Source organism: Uloborus diversus, chromosome 1 (genome assembly GCF_026930045.1).
Source record: "Uloborus diversus isolate 005 chromosome 1, Udiv.v.3.1, whole genome shotgun sequence".
Taxonomy (NCBI): domain Eukaryota; kingdom Metazoa; phylum Arthropoda; class Arachnida; order Araneae; family Uloboridae; genus Uloborus; species Uloborus diversus.
The window spans coordinates 146,060,688-146,079,653 of record NC_072731.1 but is presented as its reverse complement, the minus strand read 5'-3'; the positions used below and the strand labels follow the sequence as shown (position 1 = coordinate 146,079,653).

The 18,966-nt window shown below is 35.1% G+C and overlaps 1 protein-coding gene across 4 annotated transcripts in view; it reads left to right on the top strand.

The window, feature by feature from the left end:
• The window catches only part of LOC129232744 (ras-related protein ced-10-like), an 84,084-nt gene extending 68,664 nt beyond the window's left edge, over positions 1–15,420 (top strand). For 3 of the 4 annotated variants that reach the window (XM_054866864.1, XM_054866872.1, XM_054866852.1), the window contains 3 exons: positions 241–358; positions 7,626–7,765; positions 15,248–15,420. In XM_054866864.1, coding sequence (XP_054722839.1) covers positions 241–358; positions 7,626–7,765; positions 15,248–15,325 — 336 coding nt within the window. In that variant the 3' untranslated portion in view covers positions 15,326–15,420. The remainder of the gene's footprint in view (positions 1–240; positions 359–7,625; positions 7,766–15,247) is intronic. The other variant, XM_054866859.1, reaches the window with a different exon arrangement.
• The last annotated feature ends 3,546 nt before the right edge of the window (positions 15,421–18,966 follow it).

The window sequence follows — 18,966 nt, the reverse complement described above, 5'->3', positions numbered from 1 at the left end:
CTCTGAGGGGTCCAGTCCGGCCCTGGTTCTAACAGAAATGTAGTTGTTTCCTAAAAATTGCACGAATTTCATGTTTTCAAATAAAATTTTATTATATTATTATTTCTTTTGCGTTTGTGGGGGGTGGGGGGGTGGGGACACACTAAAAACTGTTTTCCCGGGTATCACCCTTGCTAGGTACGCCACTGCTGTCAGGCCTATAATATCAAGCCACTCTAATCCCATTTCTCTCTTTTGCAGACAGACGGCTTTCTCCTGTGTTTTAGCGTGGACAATCACCGTTCTTACGAAAACATCGCCACTAAATGGCACCCAGAAGTGAGGCATCACTGTCCCAGAGCACCTTTCATCTTAGTTGGTAAGCGGAATGATGGGCATTGAACCACGATAGACCACTATTTTACCAAAATACGTCTATCCAGTATTAAAACATCAGCTTTACATCAAACTATTGACGCAACAGTAGAACCCCGATTATCCGAAGCTCTTTGCACATGAACCTCGGTTAACCGACGCCGCTTTACTTCAATTTATTACTATTTTATTATTATTATCTCGATCCATTTGTACGGGCGAAACATTTTGACGCTTAATTTGCGCTTTATGCCCGGAATTTTAAAGTTTGGCTTTAAATTTCACATTCGAATGGGAGGAACTCTTATGTTTCATACTCTGAAGTATTAACTTTCTACAAAACTTTCTTTTTGAAAAATAACTAAATAATGATTTGGACGTTTTGCGGGGTGTGACGCTGTTCTCACGCCCGAAACGAACGTACAGACCATTATTTTCAAGTACACAAAAAAAAAAAAAAAAAAAGTTGATGCTTAGTGTAAAATTTAAAGCCAAAGTATAAAATTCAAAGAACCAAGTGCAAATTTATGCGTAAAAAATGTCACACCCGTACAAATGAATTAAGCAATTACACTACGCAACAAAAAAGCAAACTATTTGTCTGCATCCTGGTTTTTAATTAGTCAATTCGTACTAACTTTGGATTGAAAAAAAAAAAAAACGATTATGTAAATGCTTTTTTTTTATTAGCTCTAGTTTTAAGGTACAGAAAAGTCAACAGGAGAAAGATGCACAGCGACCACCCTCTTACTTTGAAGGTAAATTTAAAAAGGAAAACATCCCATGCAATAAATGTAATTAAATAGGTCCTGTTTTCTTAAATAACGTTTATTTTTTTAAGTAAGTAGCAGCTACTTATAAGCTTATTGCTGTAAACGCTTTGCTGTTTTCGATTGCTTCTTGTACATCGAAGAAGGATCATATCTTGTTCAGTAGTATTTGGTAAGAATTATTTCAGTTCAATGACTCTGATATCTGCGATCCGTTGCAGAGGTATCTTGGCGAAACCTTTTCCCATGCTCACTGCTCACAGCTCCATAACTTTAGGGCAAAATATCCCGTAAGAAGGGAGGAAATGGGGTTTTAGAGAAGTATATTGCATTAATCATCACATAGTTTCTGTGGGAGTTACTTGATCAAATGTTTTTAGTTCTCATCTTCTCTGCTGATTAGAAATATACCTGCAACACACCCTTAAAGCTTCTATGGTGTTTTTCGCTTCCCCTTCAAAATTTTTATCAAATGTAATCTTCATAGTTGCGCATGTTTGAAGGCCGTTTGAAATTTTCTCCTTAACCTTACCTTCAATCAAATTTCCCTCTAAGGTATTGGAAAACCATTTTTGTTCACAGCTTTCATGAAATTCTTCATTATTCCCAGTAAAATGAGCATGGGTGGAAGCATAGATGGTTGGATCTACTAGAGACTCACTTTGGGTATTCCTTTCCCCGGACTTGAAATTTCTTGAAGTTCATTTGGCTTCAGACACTGAATATCCCCTTCATTTCTCTCACTTCGTCCTCTTTATTTTTTTTCAAACCACTAGTAAATTTCTAGAACACTAAATAATTTTAGTTTTTAAAATGCTATCAATTTCGAAAGCGCCCGAATGTGGATGTTAAATATTGTTTTATTAAATAACTAGGAGTGTCCGCACGGCTCTGCTCGTGCTATAAAATTAAATAAAAAACTCTTAGAGCAAGTGTAAATTTCCCTTCCCACTCCGAAATAAAAAGAAAGATTCTGTGTCGTTAGTTAAAATGTGCACATATAATTTTGTCTAAGTTCCAAACATAGTCCATAAAGTAATTTTAAGAAATATCCTGATCTAAAGATTACACCTGTCCGTCAAAATTCTCTCGAAAGAATTTTTTTTCCATTAATTTATTGGAATAATTTTGCAAACTATATCACTCATTATGCCTCAATCATTATGCGTTGGGGGCCTTCGTGGCTTTGTGGTAGAAACTTCGCTTCAAATGTCGGTAAACGTGGGTACGATAACCCCGGATGCTCTGAATGGTGTATTTCTTTTCTTTACGCTGAACATCTTTCTCATGTTGTCTACGTGTGAATAAATAAAAAAGTCCAAAATCTCAAGGCAATGGCCCTTAATCCTTCTATGGTCATTAATCATGGATACGTAAACAACAACAGTAGTGTCATATAAGTTAAAGGCAACCATTTTTAACTTAATTAAAAATATGGTCTTTTTTATAGCAATGAATGGACTTTAAAAGCCACTCCACCGCAGTTATTCCGTCAGAACGTATAAACTTGAATTTGCCAACTTAGTGCATTAAAAATTATTTAAATTAACAGTTTCTTATTGTTACTTCTCTATCACGAAAGTATTCATCAGTTAAAAGATTGAATTAATACACAATTTCACAAAAATATCGTTTTGTTCTAAGAAGTCCAAAAACTTGGTTCAGAAAAGTATCATTTGATCACGGAGCAGAAAATAGCACATACATGGAGGAAAAAGGAATATAACTTTTTTTTTTTCTCCGTCTTGTTTAACATATTTTAACAATAAAGTGCAGAGAAAAAAAATCAGCTGAAATGAAAATTATTTCAATTTAATTGCTTAAACATTTAAAAAAAAAAAAAAAAAAAAAAAAACTGTCTTTCTGTTACACATGGAATTGCTTTGAACTAAAATGCATTATTTTCTCTATTGTAATTAAAATTGCAGGGCTGTGGACATTACCGAACGCTGTGGATCGCTGTAAAATAAAATCCCAACAAAACATAAATGTGAAAAGGAGCAAAGTTCGATCAAAATGAGGCCCTGGGTAGACGGTTTCACCGATAAAATAGTTCAGATCTGAACGGGTACCAAGTTTCGTAGCTGTTCCTCATAGAAGTTGGACTGTCCCATGTTTTTCAATTCATTCAGAAAACATTTTTTTTTATTTTCTTTGATTCCGGATTTTAAGCTTGCGGCAAGTTTTGGTCGTCAATAAACAATTTTCAAAACATTTGACTGCTCCAATTAAACACGCACACACACACATAGAAAATAAAATTTGGGATATTTTTTTTTAGTTCGATGCTGCTCCATAGTTTATAACAAGAACGAACACATAATTGCAAAACATATAATTATAAATATTGCTACCAACTAAAATTATCGCTAAAAAACGAATGCAAAATAAATTCACCGAAAAATAAACACTGATTATTCGGAGTTGAGTTTCAATCGACTTGAAAAAATGTTGAAAGTAGGATAATGGGATATTTGTGGAACAAAGAGGTTCAAAATTTGGCTGAAATTTTTCTAACACAAGGGTTGGTTACATACATCTCTTTCACTAAATCAGAAAGCAATTAAAGAATGATCATAAATAATACCTTTCAGGGAACTATCTCAGACAAACTAAATGGTATTTTTTCTTCCAGTTAAATGAGAAAGATCTCTAAATTTAAGTCTACTTGAAAAAGAATACGAGCCTAGTTGTTTGATAAGTATATACTGCGCACATTAATCGTTTGATTGCTGAAGAATTTTCTTGTAATTATGCTATAACTAAGGAGAAAAATGCATACATTAAAAAATAATAGAAGCGACTATTTTTCAATGTACGCATTTACTCTAATTTTTACACGAAAGGTAGTTTTTAACGAAACAAATATTTTTAAGCTCACTTACTACAAAAGAAATTTTCTACACAAATTTTATAAATTCCTTACTTACATATAGCGCAAATTAAGTTGCATGGTTTAATACCGTTGATTTTTTTTTTCTTTTACTGCGTAAACCTCACAATGCCAAGCTTTCACTCACGAAAATTTTCTAAAGTAATTAAATTTTCATACTTTGTGCGGTACTTTTGGGTTGCTAGCCATTCTTTCCAATTTTCGACAATAAAGCTCAAAGGAAATTGTATTCTATGTAGAGTGAAAATTATAGCAACAAACAACAGCGTGATCTCACTTCCAATGCATTTTGGACTTAACAAAAGAGAAGAGCGACAGCTATTCGTCGGACTCAAATGGTAAAAGAACTAAACATCAAACTACTTGAGACCCTCGCATAAGCTTCATGTAATGTTTTCATCAAGCAAATGTTTCATGCTAAAGTATAGAATGTGCGAGAGACAAATGAATACAAAATGGGCAAAATTTGCTTGAAACCGCTTGAACATGAAACTTCATCAGAAACATCAGGCATTTTAAAACTCCGCCATTACAATATTTTTTCTGCGAACCCCCTGAAAACCACTCGCGAACCCCCAGAGGTTCGCGAACCATCGGTTTTGAACCGCTGGTCTATGGTGTCACCTTCAAACAATGATGACGTCTATACAGCCATCCAAATCAAGAAAGCAGCATCTTCTAAATTGTTTATTTCGAGAAAATGGACTTTTTTGGGTTTTTTTTAGCTCTGCTACTGCCCGTTGTATGTGCAATGGGTATAATGTTTTCCTTTATATTTTAGTGCTCAAACTGCTTCTTAAAAATAATACTTTAAAATAGTGATGAGCAAATTTTTTCTGCTCAACAAATTACGAACTTAATCTAAGCAAAAAATAATTAGTCATTACCCTTTAGAATTATTACTTTTTCATTAAATAAATGAACCGTCATGTGCGGGACAAGCGGTTGACTTTTTCATATAACTGCACTCATGATAAACCTAGAAAGTGAGTTAACTGTACATGGGGGGGGGGGGGGGGGGAATGAAGATATAGTACGATCACCGATAGATAGCGGATGACCTTGATGTGGAAACATTTGTATTATTTCAAACTAGGTTGTTTGTTATTATTTTGTATTAGATAGGATTAGCGAGACCATGCCTCGGTGCTTTTTGGCAGATTCTACCTATTACAAATGATACAAATGATGTTTCGCTTCAAGGTCATCCGCCTTCTTTTCGTGGTCAAGATTTACCTAGTTTTTACTCACCAATAGTTTAGTTTTAAAAATTTTCACAAGTATGGCAATAGAGTTTGTTTTCATTTACTCCATGTTCCCTTTTACCCAACTCACCCTTATCCGAACTTCTACATCTGAATGGTAGTTTGTTTTTTAAATCTTGAAGGAACCTGTAAACTACATAAAGAAGTAGTCAATAAGTTCAATTACACTATTTATGTAATATTTCAGTTAAAAAACGGTGCACTTATTTCACTAAAAATATGAAATAGTGTTTAAATCAAAATTTTCACTCGTTTGAAAACATGAAAATATGCAAATTATATCCGTGATGTCGATGTTCTTTGAGCGAGGCGAATCAAAAGAAGCTGCTTCTGCACTGAATGAAATGGTGGAAAGAAGTGATCGTTTTTCTTTTAGTATTTGTAATTGATGAGGAGAATTTCTGTTAACGAAATAATGTTCTCACTTAAATCTTAAAACGAAGCTAGAAATATGAACTGTTTCTTTTTCTTTGTTTCTTTTTTTAAATTCATCATTTTAACTTACAAAAATTTGCTATTTTTATTTTAAAGCCAGTAGTGTAATGGCGCCAGTAACAGACATGCTTAAGACTTCGATCTCAGGTTAACCCAATTTTATGAGTTTTTACTGTATTTAGCCTTTTGAAACTATTTTTCTCTCATGCAACTACATCTCAGACGTTTGGCTACTTCTGGATCCTTTGAATTAGTTAATTCTATTTTTATATTCTCAATTTCGAAAAAAGGTCTAACCCCCAGTAACAGAAAGCGAAAATTCTGATGAAACCCAGCGACAGATAGGATGAGGAAAGGATGAATAATGGACAGAATCGCCCTTTTCTCTTCAAAATGTGCAAAAGTTCTTTGTTCTTAGAACTGAAACCTTATTAAATTCAAATGAACATGAAACACCGGCAGACATCGTGGTGGCTCTTCACTCCCTTGTAAATACCAATGGGGTCGTTTCCAAAATTTTAAAAGTATTTTCTTCTGAAAGAGCATGCTTAAAAACAGGATCTGATCATTTTTTAATAAATTTGTTTACGTTTAACATTTTTAAAAAGTTACTTAAATCGGTGCGCTTTCATTGTTTACGTTTCTGTCGTGTGACATCACAAATGATGAAATGCCATTCAGTGTTGCCATTCACGGCGAAAAATATTTAATTCGCATCTTTACTCACGTGTATTGGCAACGATGTGGTTGATAGCAAGCGTTGAGCACAATTTTAATTTTCTGCTTGATTATCATAACGTGGAAACGTAGTAGAAAGATGCGGCAGAGTGCATCATTTGTGACGTCATCAAGACCACGTCTTGTTTGAAAAATCAGACTTTAAAAAAAAATAATTAAAAAAAACTGTTGGGAAAATAAAAATATTTTCTGGGTCCATGTTTTTTTTTTTTTGAGCAATCACGATTGCTTATTGCTCTCACTTGACCGTTTTTGGCGTCCGTGCCTTTTTCAGCTTGAACCAGGCCTGCAGCACCACCGTCCACCGACGGCGGCGCGGCTGGTCCTGAGCACTGTCCCCCGAAATCCACTTTTGCTGGGCGGTGGCGTCCATGTCCCACACACACGAACGCCTACACACACACACACACACACGAACGCCTACACACACACACGAACGCCTACACACACACACGAACGCCTACACACACACACGAACGCCTACACAGACACACACACGAACACCTACACACACACACACACGAACGCCTACACACACACACGAACACCTACACAGACACACACACGAACGCCTACACGCACACGCACGTACACAACACTCACTCACACACATGCATACATACACTTACGCACCCACGCACCCACACACATGCGCCTACACAAACACACACGCTTGTGATTGCGAAAAACATAATTTGAATTCAAGATGTCAAAATTCAAACTAATTTTTAATTTTTTTCTTTTTTTTTTTGCTCAATCTATCCATTTGAATGACTAAAAGTAGTACTTTTGACTGAAAGAAACCACCCCATTCTCATTTCTTTCTACGTGGGCCAGAATATCCACAATACTTTAAAAAATGATTTAAAAAGAATAAAACAAAACAGTCATGCATACAAAGTAATACCCATTATCTCATAAAATTCACTCTGATAATACTAGATGGTTGCACCGTAATCATGGATTGCAGCAACATCAGTTTTACCCGCCTGAAGTTCTTATTTTTTAAATTCAAACTTACGACTGTCTGTACTGAACCCTTGTCCGTTACTAGCGCCATTACCCTACACTCACATGATTTGTCATTTATATTTAATGAAAAGCTTCTCTTTAATGATGAGTTGTCTATTTAGGAACTGTTTCATAAAATTAGTGTTTCTCTTTCTTTAGGGACGAAAACAGATTTACGAGAGAGCTCTACGAACAAAGAAAATTTCATCAGTCGGAATCAAGGCAAAAAAATGGCGGCGAAAATCAAAGCTACCAAATACGTAGAATGTTCAGCGAAGGAAGTCAGTGGTGTTAAAGATGTAAAAATTTCTCTCTTATATTCAAACTAGCTGCGTTGCCCGGCTTTGTCCGGTCCATCTTGAAAATAAAAATTGTGTCAAGTGAAGTATATTCAACAATCAGGGGTAAAAAATAAATTTAAAAAAATTCATGTTTTCCTTTCCAAACAATGACGACAGATATTAAAATACTTTTAAGAAATTAAGTCCAGAAAGATGGATTTAAAATGCGTAACCATGGAAACACAAAATAAAATAAGTTTAAGGAATTAAAATGCGAAAGAAAATGGTTCACAATTTGAATGGAATCGAGATTTCTGAAACTTGATTTTAAAAGGCTTGTAACTTTTTTTCCTTTCGAGATAAAAGCTTATTTTTTCGACCATAGGTCGAGTTAGATCTGGAGTAAAAAAGGTCGCTTTTTCCAATGGCGTCAAAAAGAAAGGTGTGGGACAATTCCTTTGCTTTTTATTGTTTTATTTAATTAAGAAAGTAGTGACTGAATTTCAGCTAAGCCTAAAAAAATTTCAGCTAAAATCGCAAATAACTCCTGCCGCAATAAAGTTAGAGCATTGAAACAAATTGCATAGAACGCGGAAAATTCTACCCTTTCTAACGATATGTTATATTAATATGTGCAAGTCATTTTTCACCCCCATATTTGAGAATTTATGTGAAAATTGGACGTAAATTGGAATAAAAAAAGAACTATTCATTAAATTTTATTCGAACTGGTTTGAAAACCTTCTCAGGACTTAAAGGAACAAACTGTGAAACTTTCAGCGCAATCGGCCAGACAGTTCTCGAGTTTTGCGAGTTCAAACACACAGACGCTTTTTGGGGACTTCATTTTATACTATGTAGAGATGCATTAAAGAGCAACTAAATTAAATGTCCGTTCCTAATATCGTGCAAACCAGTCTCGGTAGCAGAAATCGTGCAGTGTGATATTGCGAGCTACACTGCCGTGCTAAGCACAAAAGTCGTATCTACACTTTTTCTCAAAATTGAATTATTGTCACGAAGGGTTCTTTACAACATATTTTGTCAAAATTCAATGTTTTATGGTCATTTGTGTTGTGAATGGGAAATGTTTGAAATTTTTTCTAAAAAGGTGGAATCTGAATTAAACATGTGGAGGCGAAAACTGCCGTGTGCAGGTAAAACAGGGGTGCCCACCCCCCTAATCCCGTAGACACCCCCCAAAAGCAAGAGCCCCCCAAATGAGAAAAAACACCCCCTCAAAACAGCCCCCTAAAAATTTCAATGGCGCAGTCTGCGCCATGACCCTCTTAGGTGGGCACCCCTGGGCAAATAGCAGTATCTGCAGAAATGAGTTTCCGAGATATTTGAGGAAACGTGTTTTGGATTCAATACTAACAATAGGAAAACGTTGGAATTAGCCTTTTTTTTTAGTGGAAACCAAATAAGCGAGCTTGTACAACAAAGATAACGTACAATAGGTGACAAAAATGAAAAAAAGAAAAAAAAAAGAAAAAAATTGCAGTGACTGCCCTTTACCTGCACACGGCAGTAAAATTTTAAACAGCATTTTGTCATTTTGAGCCCAGCTGCAGATACGCCTTTTGTGCTTAGCACGGCGCCGGCCAGGGGCGGCATTTCAGCTTTTCATTTGGGGGGTCGAGTTTCTTAAATACGTTTTACCACAGTGTGGTCCCAAACACACATTAGCTAACAGAAAGTGGTCATAAAATCGGTTTAATATGAATAAAAATTAGTGTTTGGAAACAATTAAAACTTTGATTCACTTTCTAATATGTTATCATATAAAACATCTCGATACTAAAGTTTTTATACCTTTTGGGAAAGTTTTAATGCATGACTTTTGGAATTCGGGAGAGCAGGGAATCGAGTTACTAATCTATCAGTGCCCAGTGTCGTGCTGTTTTGCCAGTACAGCTAATAAAAATGTTTTTTTTTTTTTTTTTTTTTTTTTTTGCCCATTGTGCTTCGAAAATAATTCTCTAACCTCCTAAAACATAAAAAAAAAAACTTTCTCTACTAGCTGAGCTGCTTGGGATAGTTAAAAATTAATTAAAGTAACAAAGTTATGTATGAAAACACTTTTTATATCTTGCTCTTCAAAATCACCCAGGCAAATTAAAAAATTGTGAGGGGCTTAGTTTTTACTCATCAGTCTCGTCGACGCTCTCAGCTTCAATGAGATGTCATATGCCTCCTGCTCTGTTAGTCGCTATTCCAGACTGATGAGTCCATAACAAGGACGAAAGTGAACTCTGGATGTAATAACGGTCTTTCGGTAGATGGCTTGTAATTTTCCTACCTCATGCTAAAAATTTTACTTATAACTGAATCATTTTATTTTTCGTTTTCAAAACCCAATCCAGATAATATATAGAGCCAACCATATAGAAAACTAATTATCATCAAATCTTGTGTTAATTTCATTCGAAACTGAATCTATTACTTCATACAAAATATTAAAAAATCAATGTTTGACTTCACATCATCATGTGGATTTTTTTTTTTTTTTTTTTTTGCTCCTTTTTAAAATTGACTCGGAGGAAGAATTTTTTTGAAAAGTTTCACGATTGATTGAGATACAATAATACATCTATGTAAAATCTATTTTCAGTTTCAATTGTAGATTGAACTATAGTAGTACGAACGCACAGATCAATTGTAGATTGAACTGTGGCTTGAATAGTACGAAAATTAAGGGTAGCGGATTGAAGATGTTTTGATAGAGTAAAACATTTTTCAAAAACTTTCCCCAATACAAACAAATTGAATAAAAATTCAAACGAAGACATACATGCTAAAGGGCATGAGCTTTTTCACCATTGAAAGAATCGTTTTGCAATAATTCTTCTAGTCGTCAAATCACTGCTTTGAAGTTATAGAGGAATCTTTTTATGGTTTTAACTCTTGAAGACCATCTTGTGTCACTCCGAGATTGCATAATTATAAGACCCCATAAAAGGTATTTGTTGATATGTTTTTTTTTTTTTTTTGTTATTATTATTCAATAATCACATGCATTTTTAAGAGCCGCTATGAAAGCATATAATGCATTGAGCAGCTGAAACGTGTTTCTAGCAGAAGAAAGCGATGAACACTAATTAAATAATTATACACTTAAAAAGTGAGCATAAAAGTGAATGTAAAATATCAAGGAATTTTCTTGTGAAAACCATGCATCCACACCACTTTGCACGAGCCTCTCATATTGAACATGCCATCGTTACGCTGGGCACACAAGTATGAATTATATGAGGAAATGTCTTCTTTAGTTAAATTAACCATGGTTCTCTATCAATATTATATGTTCGAAAAAGCCGAAAAATACTTCATGAATTTCTAAGTCATCATACAAATACGAAAAACACTTTTTCTAGTCTGGGAAAGTATCGAGTTTCATCAAACAGTTACTTAAAACCAGCGAGATTTTTTTTTTTTTTAATGAACATTTATTTCCGACTTACATAAATTAAGTTCACCCATTTTCTCAAAAAAATTGGGGGTGCGACCGCCCCCTCTTGACCCCCCTATTTGCCGCCCCTGGCGCCGGCGGTACAGCTATCTTTAAACTTGGAGAAAAAATTCATCAATTGAAAAATAGATTAAAAAATTGCAATGGTACGATAAAAGCAAAAATTGCCTCTCAATCTTTTTTACTTCCTTTAAAAAAAAGGAAGTATTGTATTCGCAAAATATTGTAAAAATTTTCACTCAAAAATCGGCCTTAATTTTCATTTTGCTCACCCCCGAATGAATGTTGAGTTTTCTTTTCGACCCGACCACACGTGCATGTATACCTAAGAACGTATTGACGCCCGAAATATCCATTTTGGACGATTCCCGAGTTGATTACAACGAGTTTTCTCGTGACGTCTGTATGTACGTATGTATGTGCGTATGTATGTCGCATAACTCAAGAACGGTATGTCCTAAAAAGTTGAAATTTGGTACGTAGACTCTTAATGGGGTCTAGTTGTGCACCTCCACTTTTGGTTGCATTCAAGGGTTTCTAAAGGGGATCTTTTGCACCTGTGGGGGGGGGGGGATCATTGAGTTATCGATTCAAACTCAAGTGGTGTTATAATTTGGAGGACACCTGGCGATATATCACCAGGCTTTTGGTCTCCAAGTTTTGTCCCCAACTTGGTGACAAATTTGGCGATTTTTTTTTTAAAATCTGGTTTTCATTTGACCACTGTTGGTGATATTTAGAGAGCTAAATATTGACTCACATTAAAATTGCCAATAATGGGGAAATAACGTTAAATTGGTGTAAAAGGAAGTCATGTGATGCGCACATCAGCTCGTTTTTCATTGATTTTGTATTTTTATTCTCTTCTCATCAGTGACAAGCAATGTCATGTTGAAAAATCCTTATTGAACACAGAAGAGTAGCCAGATTAATGAAGGGTGGTGTCCAGACTAAAGATAATGTACTCCTTAATTTTAAATGAAAGTAGAAATAAGCATAATTTGATTGTAATTTTGCATGAAATTGATTATATGATGAAAAACATCTTTTTTAAAAAGAAGAGAATAACTTATATTTTCAAAGTATAAATTTAGTTTTGAGCTTCAAGGAAGGGATATGGACCAGGGACCCCCCTCTCCCTTACGCCTATGATTGAATATATTGCACAACTTATACACAATCAACTCTCGATAACTCGAAATCCCAAGGGAGCGGCCAAAATGTTCGAGTTATTGGCAGTTTGACTTATGGGATGTCTTCTACAACACTTTCAAAAGGTTGAAACCCGATGAAAACTTCGTGATAAAGGAATATTAGAGTAAGACGCTTCGAGTTATCGAGATTCAATTGTACTTGTATTTATTGTGGCTAGTAGCAGGTGTGCCCACCTTCCTAAAAGCAAGGGCGCACTTCCCTAAATGTCGCGAACCCCCCCCCCTTTAAAATTTCAATAGCACAGTCTACGCAATGACCCCTCTCTCCCCACCCCCTAGGTAGGCAACCCTGTTAATAGTACCAAAGGAGGATTTTATCGTGTTTGATCTTAAATTTTTAAGGCTGCGTTGATTGAGAAATATTGAATGTCTTTCAATAATTTAAACGTATGTATACGACTGGTTTTTATTTCCATTTGCAGAAAATTAGGCTGACCTTTTTTTTGGAAAACGAAGCTCTGTAATCAGTAGAGTCCTGGTTATATACAAATACATATGCGCATATGTTATTGCATATTTTTTTGCTTGTTTTGACGTTAATACTTGTAACTGCATTAAAACAGTAGATTTTCAAAATAATTCTTTTTTGCTTTTTTCACTCACTTGTACATTTTTTTCTGGAAAGAAAGAGCATAAAAAATTATTTCGTTCTTCATAAGGAACAAAAAGTCGGAACAAAAAACAATGCATTAAAACTGAATAATTTTAAGTTACTCTCTCGCTTGAGAATATTAGAATGAAAATGAACTCAAATATCAGTTAGGCGTAATTTCTGGAATCCGGTTTTAATGAATTTTTCATTTCCTCAATAGTGATTGAATGAATGACACTTAAGGGAGGACATCATGCTAACTATTCAAAAAAAAAAAAAAACTGGACCAATGCTTTTTTTAATCAATCCCTTACATGTACCTGTCTCTATAAAAGGTTTTATCTAGTTCCAACGATTGTTTTTTTATGGAAAAGACCCTGCGAACGTATTTCTACCATAGCTGGTCAAATGATCGGTTGTGATAGATTAAGAGCACACGACAAGTATAACACAAAATGGACAAAGTATAAATGTAAAACAATAAAATACAACTGCATTATAATTAATGGAAAAGTCGTGGAGTCAAATAAGATGATATGCGCATTTTCAATGCCTAAGTTCATAACCGTTCTTTTGACAGGTTAGTGGTATATTTAGTGCTAAAAATGTGTGAAAGACGGAAATACCTTCTTGGTAAATACTTATGCTAAGGATTTTAATAAGTCTGCTCTATCTTCCCTTACATTGTCTAATTGCTGCTTCAGTCAATTCTTTACTATTGACAAAATTGCCTACTGCACTCCATTTGCCCCAACCAGATATTCATCATTCGGTTGCTCTTCACTGTATACGTATATTGTTTAAATATTTGTTTGTGCTGCGCTTGTACTCTTTTTCCGATACAGAATCGAGATTAATTAAATATTAACTTAGAGACTGAACACTAATGCTCCATTTACATTGCTTTTTACTTCCTTTTACAAAAAAGGAAGTATTGTATGCACGAAAAAATTTTCACTCAAAAATCAGCCTTAATTTCCATTTTTCTCACCCCCGAATGAAGGTTGAGTATTTTTTTCGACCCGACCACATGTGGATATATGCCTAGGAACCAACAGACACCCGAAATATCCATTTTGACGACCCCCGAGTTAATTACAACAAATTTTCTCGTGACGTCCGTTTGTACGTATCTATGTGTGTATTTATCTCGCATAACTCAAAAACGGTATGTCCTAGAAAGTTGAAATTTGATACGTAGACTCTTAGTGGGGCCTAGCTGTGCACCTTCCCTTTTGGTTGCTCGGATGTTCCTAAGGGGGTCTTTTGCAACTTTTTTTTTGGGGGGGGGAAATCGTTAATTTCGATGTAAAATCAAGTGGTGTTATAATTTATTGGACACCTGGCGATATATCGCCAGTCTTTTAGCGACAAATTTGGCGATTTTTTAAAAAAAAATTTGGTTTCAATTTAGCCACTGTTGGTGATATTTAGAGAGCAAACAATTGAATCACATTAAAATTGCGAATAATGGGGAAATGACATTAAATTTGAGTAAAAGGAAGTCATGTGATGCACACATCAGCTCGCTGTATGCTCAACTTTTAAAAGACTTTTTATAATTATTATTTATTAATTTTGGATAACTATACAATGCTTTTAGTGTTTTTCACGGTAGACCCTACGAAAATGACAGCCAATGGGAGAGGCTGTCTTTTATAGGTTGGTTGAAGGACCTTCCCCTGAATATTTTACCCCTCGTTCTCTGTTAAGCTCTGAGAAGCCCTGACCATACTGTCTGTTTATAAAATTATTTTAATACATTGGCTTTTGCATCACTGTATCTTTAATTTTATTGTTTTCGCTTTCAGTTTTTGTCTGTAGAAGTATTTTTTCAGATGAAAGACAATTTCATTTTTCTTTTCTTTTCTTTTTTTTTTTTTTTGCAAAATGCTAGTTCCTCAATTTTCTATAAAACCCAGGATTTCTGCAATGTTCACCAAAATACTGCGTAATTAATTTTTTTTTTCCATGTTAGGTTATTTATTTCATTTTGAATGAAGCCAAGGTGTTCAAAATGTTCAATGTGTGCTTAATGACCCAAACAAAAATCACAAATTTTTCTTTATTAAGTTATGCAGCAACTGCTTTACGCATTAGGTCACAGAAATACATCGGTTTTTCCTTTGATTAGCAAAGAGAACTCGCATCTTTTTAAAATAAAATCTATACCTTTACAAAATACAAAATCGGTAGTGAGTTTAGTTTTTCTTGATTTTCAGGTTTTCATCGAAGCTGTACGAGCAGTCTTGAACCCCAAGCAGTCCCATTCCGTGCTTCATCATTGTATATTACTCTAGCTGCGCTAGAGATTCCTGTGTTCGCGTTTTTAGTATTTTTATATTTACACCACCTCATTTTCCCCATTTAATAAAACTCTTTCTATATTTTAAAATGTTTCTCTTCATTTGTAAGGACATTATACAGCAACAAAGAACACCAACAAAAATCGAACTGTGGCCCGCAAACAGCATGCGATTCACTGAATCCTCCTATTGTAATCTGACATCATTTTAAAAGAAAAATCATACAAGCACATTTAATATTATTGAAAATTGAGATATCTATCTATCTCTCTAGTATCTATGTCATCGCTACTCCTGGTGAAGGACCGAAAACTGAGCGCCGAACCATGTATTGATAGGTTCGCAATTTTTCAGACATTATGTTTAGGCAGTTTTCGTTTCTTTAAAACGTTGCCGCTGTAATTAGCGGCGATATTAATTACAGTGCTAGTAAAAAAAAAATACATCACCCTCGCATTTTCACAACAATGGGATTATGTGAGAAGTTTTGGTCGATCGATTAACGATGAATGGATGTGAAATTCTGCAAAGCTTATGAAATAAACATTTAACAGCAGGAATCCGATAATTGTTTACGTAGATCGGGGCTGTTTCCGGGCCAAGGCAAACTACTGACCCCATGCTCATTTTAAAATCATAACGTAATTATGCATTTTTGCATGATTTCGATTTTTTTCCAACAAAATGCATTGAATACATAACCTTACCACCCCCCCCCCGCTGGAAAATTTTGACATGACTGATCTGCAACTCCCCCCCCCCTCTTGTGATGCTTCTCTGACAGATAAAATATAATTTAAAATGTTGTGGAAAAACTTAAGAACAGTCAAGTGTCGATCTTTTTCATAAACTCAAATCCAATTTGGTATCATACCCCCTCCCCAGAGGATGTCCGTCGCACGAGCCCCCCCCCCCCATTGGTGATGTAACTGCGTTTCATAGAGTAAATATATAATTTGGGGGGGGGGGACATTTCTGAATTAAAGAATTCTAATTTTTCAAAAACTTGACGGAACGGATGACACTCGAAGCGGTTACCTCGCCCCCTCCCTTTGCTTTCCGTAGCAACGCTACTGCATTCACTAAGCTCAAAACTGGTTAAGAGGACACGGTATGTGTTTGTTTTACTTCTTTCAGAGCGTCATTAGCGAAACACTGCAGCGCCTCTTACTTAGAGTTAATAGGAATAACAATTGGCGTTCCTGCACTTCCTTTGGTTAAAAATAAGGCCTGGGCTACATTCGGAAACAGGCCCCGGTCGCACCGGTGCGGTCAAAACGGTTGAATCCCTAATTGAAAACGTATTGGGAGTCGATCGTTTCCGAACGCTTGCGGTGCTACCGGTGCTTGTGTCCGAATGTAGCCCTGTATGTGAATGGTAATAAAAAAAAAATGCGCAAATCTACATGGCTGCGTTGGAAAATACTCTTTTCTTATCAAAAGTTACTAGGTTAAATTATGTAAGATAGTAAACGAAAAAAAAAAAAAAAACTAATCAATAAATTCAGTTTGAGCATCCAATGTTACTACTTCCTACTTAGCCTAAGGCACACTAGTCGATTATAGCAATTCAAGCAATCAATCAAGCAATGCAAGCTTTCAAATTGTTGATGGATCAATGTTCTCGACACAGCCTGAAAGGCATGAGTCTCGATATAAACTGCTTCCAGTGCATGTTCAGTCGCATTTGGTCATAATTTTTTTCTTTTTGATGAACTTTAAATTCTATCAAAAAGTGTTACTTTATCAAGTAAATCTGAAAGAATGTGGGTTAAATGTGACGAAAAAACTATTTTTTTGAACATTGAAAAACATTTTCTTAACTTTGGACACGTTGATGAGGAGAAAATAAAGGTAGGCTTTTTAAACTTTAATTTTGCTTTTTTAGTACATAAATAGCTTTGCGTAATTCAAAACAATGATTCTCTGTCAGTGGTACGTGTGCCCCTTGGGAAACGCAAAAATTTGTAAGCGCCAAGCAGGGGCTGATTCCAGACTCGCACCCTGGACCGATTTGAAAAATTCTTTTTTTGTTTGAAAGGGTATACTTTCCAAATGGTCCCATGTTAATTTTGACTGGATCTGATGAGGGGTCCCGGAGAAATCTAAGAAACTTTAAATTTCATACATTGTGGCTACGTAGACTAGCTTTCGTCAGCTGCGCGATGTGTCACATGTCACAAGGTTTTGGCGTGAACGGTGTATATTTTCGACGGAGGAATCTTGTCTTGAACAATATTTAATTCTCACGCATCGGGATGTTTGATTTTTATGGTGCCTCCTGTTGATTTTAATTAAGGTCTTACTAATGTATTTATTACTCGTGTAGCAAATCAGTAAATTAAACGTATTTTGCTACGAAAATAGTTAAATCAATTAATTTAATAAAAAAATTTTTTTGCTAATAAATAACTTCATTTAATCATTAAAGTTTTTTTTTTTTAATATTTCAGTTTTGAAATATATTTAGGGTTCAATTAGAGGGGAATTAAACACAAAAATCCCCCCCCCGCTCCTTCCGACGATTAAATTTATGTTCCTTAACAAATATATCATAACTGGTGTCCTATTTCTGAACTTTGACAAGCATTCTAGATTTAATATTTCATGACGCCGACAATTGAATTTAGTTATGTCAATAAACAGATTTTGTTGGATTTTTTTTTTTATGTACTATGCTTCTCGATTATACGACCAGGAGAAGTATAAATTTCAAACAGAAAAAGAATTTTCCGTTTGAAACGGTATACTTCTCCCGGACGTCTAATGGTCTTCAAGTCCGGGTATGAAGGGTCCTGGAGAAATCGAGGAAACTCTTCAAATTTCATACTCGCGCTTTGTTGTTTGTAAATTCATAGCTTCTCACTTAGTGAAACAAATTTTATGGTGTTTTTTGTTTAATGGATAGGAGTGAGCTAACTTAGGTCCCAAACCTTTGTTTCACCATTTTTGTTCTTTTGAAAAAAGTTGTGGGGAAAAAAAAAATTTAATTTCAATATTAAACGATTAAATATAAAATCTATTGTTGAAGAAAGTGCCCATAAAACAAAGGTACTTCCTGTACCATAACATATTAATATTAATAATCAGGGGTGCCCCCTTAAGGGGGTTGAGGGGTATTTTTCCTTTTTAGGGGCTTTTGCTTTGGGGGAGTACCCTCCTAAATATTTCCCCTGTATTAATCAGTAGTAGTAATATCGCAAATGTTGAATAAAGACTCAATCTGAAGCAAACGGGAAATTCATTTAGTATCATTGCTGTAGTAGTATCTTGATCTTCATATATACACTCATGTTTGTGAAAATTGCAACACCATGAAGGAAGCATCATAGTTGAATGAAATTTAATACACAGTTGAGTGGTAATGGTACAAATAAATGATTACATTTTCAAACCAAGCAAACAATAAAAAGAGATAGAAATTAGTATTTTGTGTGGCTACCACGCGCCGCAATAAGAGCTGCTACACGACTCGGCATGGAGTGAAACAAAGTTAGAATATCTGCCTGCGGAGGAGTATTCCATATTGTTTGTATGCGCAACCAAAGTTCGTCTGTCGAAGCAACAGCAGCTCTGTTTCAAATGTAAAATAATTTCGCAGTAAAGCTCCAAAAACTCCTATGTGAAATAAATAG